At 39.6% G+C, this 15,314-nt stretch overlaps 1 protein-coding gene across 1 annotated transcript in view; it reads right to left on the reverse strand.

Moving 5' to 3' along the window:
* Window positions 1-15,314, reverse strand: part of LOC139751129 (uncharacterized) — a 248,865-nt gene that overhangs the window by 168,990 nt on the left and 64,561 nt on the right. The window contains exons 2-3 of the mRNA XM_071666228.1: window positions 3,861-4,035; window positions 2,911-2,915 (exon numbers count right to left, since the gene is read on the reverse strand). Of these exons, the coding sequence (XP_071522329.1) occupies window positions 2,911-2,915; window positions 3,861-4,035 (180 nt within the window). The remainder of the gene's footprint in view (window positions 1-2,910; window positions 2,916-3,860; window positions 4,036-15,314) is intronic.

Consider the following 15,314-nt stretch of genomic DNA (forward strand, 5'->3'; position numbering starts at 1 on the left):
TGTTAAGTAAAGTAATGTAGAGAGAGAGATCCATGTATCATGATAAATTGCATTACTTGTGTTACGAGAGAGCCATGTTTATTTTGTTATTACAAATAAATTTCTATTGATTTTTATCCATGTTTGGTATTTGACCAACTTGAGATGAAGGGAGAGTAGGTACAATTAAGGCTGCCAGGTGTCAGACGATGTTAGCCAGATTGGAAGGGAATCAGTGTCTTGCCCATATCTCTTTGTTAACAGAAGTCATTATTTCAGAGTTATCTGTTTTAATGGGACTATGGGCTGCATACACACCCTTTAATGTGTAAGGGGTGGAGGCAGAACGTGACAATAAACATATTTACACAACCAACTGGAAAAAGTCCAACTAAGTAAGTAGGATGAATGTTTCTTCAGTACTATGATCTGCGTAAAATCTAGACATGGCATTATAGCTTTATATCTTATGAGCCACCTCTAGCAATAAAATCAGTGATACAATCCATGATAATTAAGCTAAACAAGAGATAGCATCATATCTTCCTTTATTTTTCCAAAACCTTAAGGAGCATATAATCATTTGTTGTTTGCAGCTTTTCATCCTGTGTCATCTTTTCTAAGAACACAAATATGGTCAAGTTGTCTGACAACCTAGTCTTTGCTCTCCCATCTTAATAAGTATCAATAAAGGCTCCAGCAAAAGGTTACTAACTGCATATTCACAGCATATTTCAAAGGGTGGGTTTGACCAACAATTCTTGCACATTAAACCTATACACCATTGCTGATAACTGGGGAAATCCTCTGTCTGATGGGTTCTTAGAGGCCACACTATAAAACCCCTTATGACGTTAAATTCATTATTCTTTAGTTGTGTGCCAAACCTTTCTACACACTGACAAACACCTAACAACATCACTAAATCTTTCTGATATCTGTACACTGATTTAACTGCAACACATATGAAATAACTGTCCTGAAAATGCAAATCTTAAAATCATAAAGTGTCACATGATCAGCATGAGGGACTGGGATTCCCAAAGAAGACAGCTAGTGGCTACAGGAAACAAAGGATAGGAATATGGTATTGGTCTTCATTTCTTCATTTTTCTCTGAAGAATGCATACCACTTCATCAAGTAAGTGCTTACGGTTGATGTAGCCCATATTACTGTGCCTCTATGGGACAGAAGCAACACAAATCTCAATAGAGATTTTCCTCGAAACAACATATTTTTGACAGATACACATCCACTGGTAAGTGGGAATTACTAGTCTCCTATTTTCACTTATGTGTGTTTTACTCGAGAGATTACAGAATTCTGAAAAATACAGTAAAAGCATTACAAAACTTTTTTGAGAGTAAAATGTCACCAAATTTATTGTGATATGTTTTCACTAGGGCTTCAGCAGATTTTATATTTGCAAGCACATTCAAGATTGATTGAGAGGGTGAAGGCATGTACAGAGCATCAGATTGGGGAAGAGCAGTGTGGTTTCAGAAGTGGTAGAGGATGTGTGGATCAGGTGTTTGCTATGAAGAATGTATGTGAGAAATACTTAGAAAAGCAAATGGATTTGTATGTAGCATTTATGGATCTGGAGAAGGGATATGATACAGTTGACAGAGATGCTCTGTGGAAGGTATTAAGAATATATGGTGTGGGAGGCAAGTTGTTAGAAGCAGTGAAAAGTTTTTATCGAGGATGTAAGGCATGTGTACGTGTAGGAAGAGAGGAGAGTGATTGGTTCTCAGTGAATGTAGGTTTGCGGCAGGGGTGTGTGATGTCTCCATGGTTGTTTAATTTGTTTATGGATGGGATTGTTAGGGAGGTGAATGCAAGAGTTTTGGAAAGAGGGGCAAGTATGAAGTCTGTTGGGGATGAGAGAGCTTGGGAAGTGAGTCAGTTATTGTTTGCTGATGATACAGCGCTGGTGGCTGATTCATGTGAGAAACTGCAGAAGCTGGTGACTGAGTTTGGTAAAAAGTGTGAAAGAAGAAAGTTAAGAGTAAATGTGAATAAGAGCAAGGTTATTAGGTACAGTAGGGTTGAGGGTCAAGTCAATTGGGAGGTAAGTTTGAATGGAGAAAAACTGGAGGAAGTAAAGTGTTTTAGATATCTGGGAGTGGATCTGGCAGCAGATGGAACCATGGAAGCGGAAGTGGATCATAGGGTGGAGGAGGGGGCGAAAATCCTGGGAGCCTTGAAGAATGTGTGGAAGTCGAGAACATTATCTCCGAAAGCAAAAATGGGTATGTTTGAAGGAATAGTGGTTCCAACAATGTTGTATGGTTGCGAGGCGTGGGCTATGGATAGAGTTGTGCGCAGGAGGATGGATGTGCTGGAAATGAGATGTTTGAGGACAATGTGTGGTGTGAGGTGGTTTGATCAAGTAAGTAACCTAAGGGTAAGAGAGATGTGTAGAAATAAAAAGAGCGTGGTTGAGAGAGCAGAAGAGGGTGTTTTGAAATGGTTTGGGCACATGGAGAGAATGAGTGAGGAAAGATTGACCAAGAGGATATATGTGTCGGAGGTGGAGGGAACGAGGAGAAGTGGGAGACCAAATTGGAGGTGGAAAGATGGAGAGAAAAAGATTTTGTGTGATCGGGGCCTGAACATGCAGGAGGGTGAAAGGCGGGCAAGGAATAGAGTGAATTGGATCGATGTGGTATACCGGGGTTGATGTGCTGTCAGTGGATTGAATCAGGGCATGTGAAGCGTCTGGGGTGAACCATGGAAAGCTGTGTAGGTATGTATATTTGCGTGTGTGGACGTATGTATATACATGTGTATGGGGGTGGGTTGGGCCATTTCTTTCGTCTGTTTCCTTGCGCTACCTCGCAAACGCGGGAGACAGCGACAAAGCAAGAAAAGAAAAAAAAAAAAAAACATTCAAGAAAACTGAAGACACCAAGTCTTTGACCCACAGGTCCTAGGAGGGAAAAAAGGGCAATTTAGAGCACAAAAGTGATCTGAGATAGACCTTTAAGGCATTCCAACCCAAGTTCCTAGCAGAAGACAGCTTTGATTTCCTCTGTCCAGTACATTTTCTTGAATTTTCACCAGAACTGAAAAATCCAGTAATATATAGACTATATACCTGTTTTAGCTGCAATAATGTAACAAAGGGAGAATGTCATCTGGGAGGGCAAAAATAGGTATGTGTGATCAAATAGTAGTGGATCCAAGGCATGGCCTCTGGGTAAGTCTGTGTGGAGGAGGGTGGATGTGTTGGTAATGAAATATTTGAAGACAATATGTGATGTGAGGTTGTTTGAACAAGTAATGAAAAAGTAAGGGAAATGTGTGATGATAAAAAAAAATTGGGAGGACAGAGCAGAGGAGGGTGTGCTGAAATAATTTGGATATATGGAGAGAATGAGCAAGGAAAGGTTGACAAAGGGTATATATGTGTCAAAAAAGGAGGGAACAAGAACATGGAGACAAAATTATTGGAAATGGAAGGATGGAGTAAAAAATATTTGACCAATCAGGGCATGGACATACAGAAGGGTGCACAGGATAGTGTGAATTGGAACAATGTGGTATGCTAGGGTCGATATGCACAATAAACTGCACAGGATAGTGTGAATTGGAGCAATGTGGTATGCTAGGGTCGATATGCACAATAAACTGCACAGGATAGTGTGAATTGGAACAATGTGGTATGCTAGGGTCGATATGCACAATGAACTCAACCAAGAAATGTGAAGTGTCCAGGGTAAACCATGGAAAGGTCTGTAAGGCCTGATTGCAGATAGGGAGCTGTGGTTTCAGTGCATTACACACAACAGCTAGAGAATGGATGTGAGCAGATGTGGCCTTTTTTCATCTGTTCCTAGTGCTACTTTGCTAAAATGGAAAATGGCAATCAAGCATGAAAAAATTCATAATGTGATTCTTGCATACTAACCAATTTCTTCTCATCAGATGTAGTGTGTGTGTGGAGGCATTTCTCTAAGGATCTAGTATATGCCTCACACAACAACCGCAGCTCCTCCACCTGTTCCTCTGCAGTCCGTAATTCACCAACAACATCTGTCCGGTCACTCCTGAAAGAAACAATCTGATAAAAAAAACATAAAAGTGATGGTAACCTCCTTAAAAGCACAAGTCGCAAACTTTTAATCTGAAATGGCAACTGAGGTAGTGGAAATGACAGTTGTTAAAAACTGGTGGGAACAAATTAAAAATGACATTAACCACTTGAAATGGACAAAAATTGGTTGGAATATTAGTAAAATTGGAGAAAATTTACAAAAAGAAGCACAAGAATAAAAAAAAAAAAGAAAAACAATGAGATCTAAAATCATGGCAGAAACTATACACAACAGAGTTTCCTTAATATGTACCAATGGCTATGAATCATGATACATATAATTGAATCCACTCAGGTTCGAGTCCTACACCAAATAGACAATCAAATTGTTCATCCTACCCACTGGGGTTATATACATCCATAAAATGCCACAAACACAATATAGTCACATCCCAAGACCCTTCATGCCCATAATAATACTACCACAAAAGAAAACACTAAATGCTTACAATTCAACTACCCTGCATTCTCCACACAGATGCACAAACAACATTACTTCACTCAAAATGTAATACGGTTTTTTCTTCATTTCTGAACTCAGTAATCATGTAACAAGGTCAAAGTTATTATCATCCAACAAATTCTATAGTAAACTCTCAAAAACATTTAGAAATGCAAACCAAAAGCAGTTCAGCACTGCACCCAAATTGTAAATGCACCCCTCCTGTTCCTCATTCTTACATCTAACACTTGCAAAAAAAAAAAAAAGAAAAAAAAGCCACAGTTTAATATCATCCTTTGCAGATGATACAAGAATAAGCACATAAATCACATTAACAAAAGATGCCATATAGGATACAAAGAGACATACACAAAGTCTTAACTCGGCAACTGAGAACAACTTGCTTTTCAACTGAGGTAAATATAAACTCCTCCTGTGTGGAGAATATGAAAAGATCAAAAACAACACAGAATACTACATGCTATCATAAACCAGGTAAGTAATGTAAAAGACTCCAGAACAATTATGTCTAACAACATAGCTTACAGTGAACACAGCAAAATAACAGTGCCTCATGCAAAAGGATGGCAAGCTGGACCTTGCAGACCTTCAAGACAAAGGAAGAAAAAACAATGATGATATCATTCAAGGTGCTAATTCTTTCACAAATATATTGAAGCATTCTATCATTACCCTACAAGATGGGCAATACTGTGGAATCATAAAGTGTCTAAAGATCTTTCATAACCCATATTTCTGTGGTAAAGGAACTAAATTACTAGGAATGGCCGAAATCTCTGAGGCCACACTGCCTGGAGTGTGGACAGGAGAGGTATAGCATCATATATCCCTGGAAAATCCTATAATGTATGGTTCCCAACTCACATTCGAAATTAACATCCTACTAGCATTACTTTAGAAGACTCTGTACAATACTACCTCTGAAATTGAAAGGTGAGATATGCACAAGGAGAAAGAACACTTTGAACATCTAGGGCCCAAGACTTCAAATTTTTGCTAATTACCATCAGAAACAGCATAAGAAGCACTGCAAAGAAGTTCAAGAGTGAACTGGAGAAGTACCTATAAAGTGTACCAGACCAGCCATGTTGGGGATATGTGGGCCTGAGGGTTACAGCTTCCAACAGCTTGATCGACCAATGACCCGAGCCAGCAACCTGGGCCCAGCCTAGGTTGTGAGGGGTGAAGACCTCTAAACACTTCACCAGGTATTCACTCTAAAAATGTGTAACTGCATCAGTAAATTGAAAACCATGCAACCACTAATAGCATCCCAGTACCATGGATGCTTGATAATTATCATTCATGTTAAACTTTGCATTCTTTTTTATATACATCAAAAAGGATGCAGAGCTCATTGAAAAGAGGTGGGAAGTACAGAAGCATATACAGTAAAATGCTGTTAGTAATGACACAATACAATAATGTCACAATATAAAAAAAAAATGATAAAAACAAAAAAGATAACACTAAGAACAACAAAAGAAACAAATGAAACTAGAGCATGACAAAACAGAATGCACATAGAAGAAATGGACAAAACAGATATCATAAGAATGTAACTAAAAACATACACATGAAAAATGATGAGACTAGACGTTATTAGAAAAGACAAGGATACCATATATATGAAGACACAAGGGCAAAAGACATGATACAACAAAAGAGAAAAGGGTACAGCTGAAGAGCCAGGGTACTGCAGATAAAATACTACCAACAAATAAGACAGGGACACTAAAGATGAGACAACTAAAAATCATAAAACTAAAGGGATACTTCAGAGAAGCTAAATGCAGAACTAAGGAGACAAGACCATAAAACATCGAAAAGCACATAATAGAAAAACAATATGAGAAATGGAGGCACAACACTAGCCATGATCACAAGAAATGTGAAAAGATAAAAGACTACACAAAAGACAAGGACACAAGAAATCTGAAAATCACCACAGACATAACAATGTTGAAGAAAAAAAAGAACGATAAGACAGAATCCAAGGGGTGGTAAAACTGGAGAGAAGACTACAACTAAAAAGACAAAGATACAGTACAGAAAACAGGGCAATAGAGGAAACATATTAGACATATATAATGAAACAACAACAAAACAATGTGAGACAATATATAAAAGAAGAGAACAACAGAAAAGACAACAAAAGAAAAAAAAAAAGACTTGGAAAGAATACAAAAGAATGCAACAGAAGCCAAGGAAACAAAACAGATGACAAGAGAATAGGGAGGTGGCAGCAAAGGAGCAAACTACAGCAGAGGCGATGATTCAGTAATTATGGTTCATTAAAAGACAACTACACTAGAACCATGTAAGCTGCCACAAGGCCAACCCTATCCCAGTACTCTTCTATGGTTCCAACTCTGATAAATTCATCTAGGACCATGGATGTGTGAAGGGAGGGATAGAATGAAGAGAAAGGAAGAAGGGGGGGGGATAGAATGTCACAGTGAAAGGTTAAGTGACATTTCCTCCCTGATCTCTGTCCATTTGCTGCATCTGCTTTCATAGTCTGGAGCAATATACAGTGTCTCCATTCAAAACCTACCACTTCAAATAATAAGCATGTTTATATAAAAATCATTGCCTGCTGACAATGGAGGTACATATACATATCTATCTATACAAATACATAAATATATCTATAAATATATATATATATATATATATATATATATATATATATATATATATATATATATATATATATATATATTTTTTTTTTTTTTTTTTTTTTACTTTGTCGCTGTCTCCCGCGTTTGCGAGGTAGCCGCAAGGAAACAGACGAAAGAAATGGCCCAACCCCCCCCATACACATGTACATACACACGTCCACACACGCAAATATACATACCTACACAGCTTTCCATGGTTTACCCCGGACGCTTCACATGCCTTGATTCAATCCACTGACAGCACGTCAACCCCTGTATACCACATCGCTCCAATTCACTCTATTCCTTGCCCTCCTTTCACCCTCCTGAATATTCAGGCCCCGATCACACAAAATCCTTTTCACTCCATCTTTCCACCTCCAATTTGGTCTCCCTCTTCTCCTCGTTCCCTCCACCTCCGACACATATATCCTCTTGGTCAATCTTTCCTCACTCATTCTCTCCATGTGCCCAAACCATTTCAAAACACCCTCTTCTGCTCTCTCAACCACGCTCTTTTTATTTCCACACATCTCTCTTACCTTTACGTTACTTACTCGATCAAACCACCTCACACCACACATTGTCCTCAAAAATCTCATTTCCAGCACATCCATCCTCCTGCGCACAACTCTATCCATAGCCCACGCCTCGCAACCATACAACATTGTTGGAACCACTATTCCTTCAAACATACCCATTTTTCCTTTCCGAGATAATGTTCTCGACTTCCACACATTCTTCAAGGCTCCCAAAATTTTCGCCCCCTCCCCCACCCTATGATCCACTTCCGCTTCCATGGTTCCATCCGCTGACAGATCCACTCCCAGATATCTAAAACACTTCACTTCCTCCAGTTTTTCTCCATTCAAACTCACCTCCCAATTGACTTGACCCTCAACCCTACTGTACCTAATAACCTTGCTCTTATTCACATTTACTCTTAACTTTCTTCTTCCACACACTTTACCAAACTCCGTCACCAGCTTCTGCAGTTTCTCACATGAATCCGCCACCAGCGCTGTATCATCAGCGAACAACAACTGACTCACTTCCCAAGCTCTCTCATCCCCAACAGACTTCATACTTGCCCCTCTTTCCAAGACTCTTGCATTTACCTCCCTAACAACCCCATCCATAAACAAATTAAACCACCATGGAGACATCACACACCCCTGCCGCAAACCTACATTCACTGAGAACCAATCACTTTCCTCTCTTCCTACACGTACACATGCCTTACATCCTCGATAAAAACTTTCACTGCCTCTAACAACTTGCCTCCCACACCATATATTCTTAATACCTTCCACAGAGCATCTCTATCAACTCTATCATATGCCTTCTCCAGATCCATAAATGCTACATACAAATCCATCTTGCTTTTCTTAGAAAAGCATATATATATATATATATATATATATATATATATATATATATATATATATATATATTCTTTCTTTCTTTCATACTATTCGCCATTTCCCGCATTAGCGAGGTAGCGTTGAGAACAGAGGACTGGGCCCCCGAGGGAACATCCCCACCTGGCCCCCTTCTCTATTCCCTCTTTTGGAAAAAAAAAAGAAAAAAAAAAAGCGAGAGGGGAGGATTTCCAGCCCCCCGCTCCCTCCCCTTTTAGCCGCCTTCTACGACACGCAGGGAATACGTGGGAAGTATTCTTTCTCCCCTATCCCCTATCTGTTATCATTAATTCCACTCCTTATCTCTTATCATATGGAGTTGTTCAGGTACATTTAACCTTTTAGTTCATTCATACACATCCCAGTTTTAAAGTCAAACATGATCTTTCAGAGTGACATACACATTTCTTATTTTTTCATCTGCATGAGGCTTTCATTCACTACTCTGCAATCAACTTTTACATATGTCTCCTAAACTACCATTTTTCCTGCATCATGATTCTATCATGCTGTTCTTCTCTTTCAACATATTTTTCTCTTCTTTCCACATCCTATTTTTTCTCTATCACTTTATCCATATGTAATGTCATTATGTGCTTCAGATTTTATTTCAATAAATAATTTACTTTAAAATCCCAGAATACATCATATTCATCATCATGAATAAGATTTTTGGGTCTACATATCTCTTTGAAACCATTAATTAAAGTTCCTATTCCTACACTTCTAAAGACCCTTGTGGCTAGATCTAAATGTTCATATATATATATATATATATATATATATATATATATATATATATATATATATATATATACACATATACAGTTCACAATAAAGTGCGGAAGACATTTCATTGCAAAATGTTTCTCCATCCACGGAAATCACAAACCTGTTCGACGCAGAGGCCAGCAGTGTGGTAAAATTAATTAGTGCTTGAAAACTTCACTCCCTAAGGTGTTCTAGGTTCAGGGGCGCTAGATCTGTTCTATAGCCAGACCAAGAAATCCACAGGCCTTGAGGTAAGAGATGGCAGTAGGAAGGAGACCTGGCTATATTGTCAATCAAGATGACGGTAAGAAAAGATATATTGAGTGAAATACACTTCTGGAATAGCATCACAGCCACAGAAATATATATATATATATATATATATATATATATATATATATATATATATATATATATATATATATATATATATGTATATATATTCAGCAAACCTTCAAAATACTCACTCCATCTCCTTCTCACATCACCACTACTTGTTATCACCTCCCCATTTGCGCCCTTCACTGAAGTTCCCATTTGCTCCCTTGTCTTACGCACTTTATTTACCTCCTTCCAGAACATCTTTTTATTCTCCCTAAAATTTAATGATACTCTCTCACCCCAACTCTCATTTGCCCTTTTTTTCACCTCTTGCACCTTTCTCTTGACCTCCTGTCTCTTTCTTTTATACATCTCCCACTCAATTGCATTTTTTCCCTGCAAAAATCGTCCAAATGCCTCTCTCTTCTCTTTCACTAATACTCTTACTTCTTCATCCCACCACTCACTACCCTTTCTAATCAACCCACCTCCCACTCTTCTCATGCCACAAGCATCTTTTGCGCAATCCATCACTGATTCCCTAAATACATCCCATTCCTCCCCCACTCCCCTTGCTTCCATTGTTCTCACCTTTTTCCATTCTGTACTCAGTCTCTCCTGGTACTTCCTCACACAGGTCTCCTTCTCAAGCTCACTTACTCTCACCACCCTCTTCACCCCAACATTCACTCTTCTTTTCTGAAAACCCATACAAATTTTCACCTTAGCCTCCACAAGATAATGATCAGACATCCCTCCAGTTGCACCTCTCAGCACATTAACATCCAAAAGTCTCTCTTTCGCACGCCTGTCAATTAACACGTAATCCAATAACGCTCTCTGGCCATCTCTCCTACTTACATAAGTATACTTATGTATATCTCGCTTTTTAAACCAGGTATTCCCAATCATCAGTCCTTTTTCAGCACATAAATCTACAAGCTCTTCACCATTTCCATTTACAACACTGAACACCCCATGTATACCAATTATTCCCTCAACTGCCACATTACTCACCTTTGCATTCAAATCACCCATCACTATAACCCGGTCTCGTGCATCAAAACCACTAACACACTCATTCAGCTGCTCCCAAAACTAAATGTGTTTGATGATAGAGTGGCAGATATAGGGTGTTTTGGTCGAGGTGGTGTGCAAAGTGAGAGGGTTAGGGAAAATGATTTGGTAAACAGAGAAGAGGTAGTGTAAGCTTTGCGGAAGATGAAAGCCAGCAAGGCAGCAGGTTTGGATGGTATTGCAGTGGAATTTATTAAAAAAGGGGGTGACTGTATTGCTGACTGGTTGGTAAGGTTATTTAATGTATGTATGACTCATGGTGAGGTGCCTGAGGATTGGCGGAATGCGTGCATAGTGCCACTGTACAAAGGCAAAGGGGATAAGAGTGAGTGCTCAAATTACAGAGGTATAAGTTTGTTGAGTATTCCTGGTAAATTATATGGGAGGGTATTGATTGAGAGGGTGAGGGCATGTACAGAGCATCAGATTGGGGAAGAGCAGTGTGGTTTCAGAAGTGGTAGAGGATGTGTGGATCAGGTGTTTGCTTTGAGGAATGTATGTGAGAAATACTTAGAAAAGCAAATGGATTTGCATGTAGCATTTATGGATCTGGAGAAGGCATATGATAGAGTTGATAGAGATGCTCTGTGGAAGGTATTAAGAATATATGGTGTGGGAGGCAAGTTGTTAGAAGCAGTGAAAAGTTTTTATCGAGGATGTAAGGCATGTGTACGTGTAGGAAGAGAGGAAAGTGATTGGTTCTCAGTGAATGTAGGTTTGCGGCAGGGGTGTGTGATGTCTCCATGGTTGTTTAATTTGTTTATGGATGGGGTTGTTAGGGAGGTAAATGCAAGAGTTTTGGAAAGAGGGGCAAGTATGAAGTCTGTTGGGGATGAGAGAGCTTGGGAAGTGAGTCAGTTGTTGTTCGCTGATGATACAGCGCTGGTGGCTGATTCATGTGAGAAACTGCAGAAGCTGGTGACTGAGTTTGGTAAAGTGTGTGAAAGAAGAAAGTTAAGAGTAAATGTGAATAAGAGCAAGGTTATTAGGTACAGTAGGGTTGAGGGTCAAGTCAATTGGGAGGTGAGTTTGAATGGAGAAAAACTGGAGGAAGTGAAGTGTTTTAGATATCTGGGAGTGGATCTGGCAGCAGATGGAACCATGGAAGCGGAAGTGGATCATAGGGTGGGGGAGGGGGCGAAAATTCTGGGGGCCTTGAAGAATGTGTGGAAGTCGAGAACATTATCTCGGAAAGCAAAAATGGGTATGTTTGAAGGAATAGTGGTTCCAACAATGTTGTATGGTTGCGAGGCGTGGGCTATGGATAGAGTTGTGCGCAGGAGGATGGATGTGCTGGAAATGAGATGTTTGAGGACAATGTGTGGTGTGAGGTGGTTTGATCGAGTGAGTAACGTAAGGGTAAGAGAGATGTGTGGAAATAAAAAGAGCGTGGTTGAGAGAGCAGAAGAGGGTGTTTTGAAGTGGTTTGGGCACATGGAGAGGATGAGTGAGGAAAGATTGACCAAGAGGATATATGTGTCGGAGGTGGAGGGAGCAAGGAGAAGAGGGAGACCAAATTGGAGGTGGAAAGATGGAGTGAAAAAGATTTTGTGTGATCGGGGCCTGAACATGCAGGAGGGTGAAAGGAGGGCAAGGAATAGAGTGAATTGGAGCGATGTGGTATACCAGGGTTGACGAGCTGTCAGTGGATTGAATCAAGGCATGTGAAGCGTCTGGGGTAAACCATGGAAAGCTGTGTAGGTATGTATATTTGCGTGTGTGGACGTATGTATATACATGTGTATGGGGAGGGTTGGGCCATTTCTTTCGTCTGTTTCCTTGCGCTACCTCGCAAACGCGGGAGACAGCGACAAAGTATAAAAAAAAAAAAATATATATATATATATATATATATATATATATATATATATATATATATATATATATATATATATATATATATATATCTGGGAGTGGATCTGGCAGCGGATGGAACCATGGAAGCAGAAGTGGATCATAGGGTGGGGGAGGGGGCGAAAATCCTGGGAGCCTTGAAGAATGTGTGGAAGTCGAGAACATTATCTCGGAAAGCAAAAATGGGTATGTTTGAAGGAATAGTGGTTCCAACAATGTTGTATGGTTGTGAGGCGTGGGCTATGGATAGAGTTGTGCACAGGAGGATGGATGTCCTGGAAATGAGATGCTTGAGGACAATGTGTGGTGTGAGGTGGTTTGATCGAGTAAGTAACTTAAGGGTAAGAGAGATGTGTGGAAATAAAAAGAGCGTGGTTGAGAAAGCAGAAGAGGGTGTTTTGAAATGGTTTGGGCACATGGAGAGAATGAGTGAGGAAAGACTGACCAAGAGGATATATGTGTCGGAGGTGGAGGGAACGAGGAGAAGTGGGAGACCAAATTGGAGGTGGAAAGATGGAGTGAAAAAGATTTTGTGTGATCGGGGCCTGAACATGCAGGAGGGTGAAAGGAGGGCAAGGAATAGAGTGAATTGGATCGATGTGGTATACCGGGGTTGACGTGCTGTCAGTGGATTGAATCAGGGCATGTGAAGCATCTGGGGTAAACCATGGAAAGCTGTGTAGGTATGTATATTTGCGTGTGTGGACGTATGTATATACATGTGTATGGGGGTGGGTTGGGCCATTTCTTTCATCTGTTTCCTTGTGCTACCTCGCAAATGCGGAGACAGCAACAAAGCAAAAAAAAAAAATATATATATATATATATATATATATATATTTTTTTTTTTTTTTTTTTTTTTATACTTTGTCGCTGTCTCCCGCGTTTGCGAGGTAGCGCAAGGAAACAGACGAAAGAAATGGCCCAAACCCCCCCCCCCCCCATACACATGTACATACACACGTCCACACACGCAAATATACATACCTACACAGCTTTCCATGGTTTACCCCAGACGCTTCACATGCCTTGATTCAATCCACTGACAGCACGTCAACCCCTGTATACCACATCGCTCCAATTCACTCTATTCCTTGCCCTCCTTTCACCCTCCTGCATGTTCAGGCCCCGATCACACAAAATCTTTTTCACTCCATCTTTCCACCTCCAATTTGGTCTCCCTCTTCTCCTCGTTCCCTCCACCTCCGACACATATATCCTCTTGGTCAATCTTTCCTCACTCATTCTCTCCATGTGCCCAAACCATTTCAAAACACCCTCTTCTGCTCTCTCAACCACGCTCTTTTTATTTCCACACATCTCTCTTACCCTTACGTTACTTACTCGATCAAACCACCTCACACCACACATTGTCCTCAAACATCTCATTTCCAGCACATCCATCCTCCTGCGCACAACTCTATCCATAGCCCACGCCTCGCAACCATACAACATTGTTGGAACCACTATTCCTTCAAACATACCCATTTATGCTTTCCGAGATAATGTTCTCGACTTCCACACATTTTTCAAGGCTCCCAAAATTTTCGCCCCCTCCCCCACCCTATGATCCACTTCCGCTTCCATGGTTCCATATATATATATATATATATATATATACATATATATATATATATATATATATATATATATATATATATATATATATATATATATATATATATTATCCCTGGGGATATGGGAGAAAGAATACTTCCCACGTATTCCCTGCGTGTTGTAAAAGGCGACTAAAAGGGAAAGTAGCGGGGGCTGGAAATCCTTCCCTCTCTTCTTTTTTTTTTAATTTCCAAAAGAAGGAACAGAGAAGGGGGCCAGGTGAGGATATTCCCTCAAAGGTCCAGTCCTCTGTTCTCAATGCTACCTCGCTAACGTGGGAAATGGCGAATAGTATGAAAGAAAAGAAAGAAATATATATATATATATATATATATATATATATATATCTTTTTTTCTTTCTTTTAAACTATTTGCCATTTCCCGCGTTGGCGAGGTAGCGTTAAGAACAGAGGACTGGGCCTTTTTTGGAATATCCTCACCTGGCCCCCTCTGTTCCTTCTTTTGGAAAATTAAAAAAAAAAAAACGAGAGGGGAGGATTTCCAGCCCCCCGCTCCCTCCCCTTTTAGTCGCCTTCTACGACACGCAGGGAATACGTGGGAAGTATTCTTAATCCCCTATCCCCATGGATAATATATATATATATATATATATATATATATATATATATATATATATATATATATATATATATATATAAATATATATATATATATATATATATATATATATATATATATATATATATATATATATAGTTGTGGGAGTACGTGATAGAATGTAAGAAAGTGAATTCTCGATTAATATGGGTAAAACTGAAAGTTGATGGAGAGAGATGGGTGATTATTGGTGCATATGCACCTGGGCATGAGAAGAAAGATCATGAGAGGCAAGTGTTTTGGGAGCAGGTGAATGAGTGTGCTAGTGGTTTTGATGCACGTGACCAGGTTATAGTGATGGGTGATTTGAATGCAAAGATGAGTAATGTGGCAGTTGAGGGAATAATTGGTATACATGGGGTGCTCAGTGTTGTAAATGGAAATGGTGAAGAGCTTGTAGATTTATGTGCTGAAAAAGGACTGGTGA

This window comes from Panulirus ornatus, chromosome 11 (assembly GCF_036320965.1).
Source record: "Panulirus ornatus isolate Po-2019 chromosome 11, ASM3632096v1, whole genome shotgun sequence".
Lineage (NCBI taxonomy): Eukaryota > Metazoa > Arthropoda > Malacostraca > Decapoda > Palinuridae > Panulirus > Panulirus ornatus.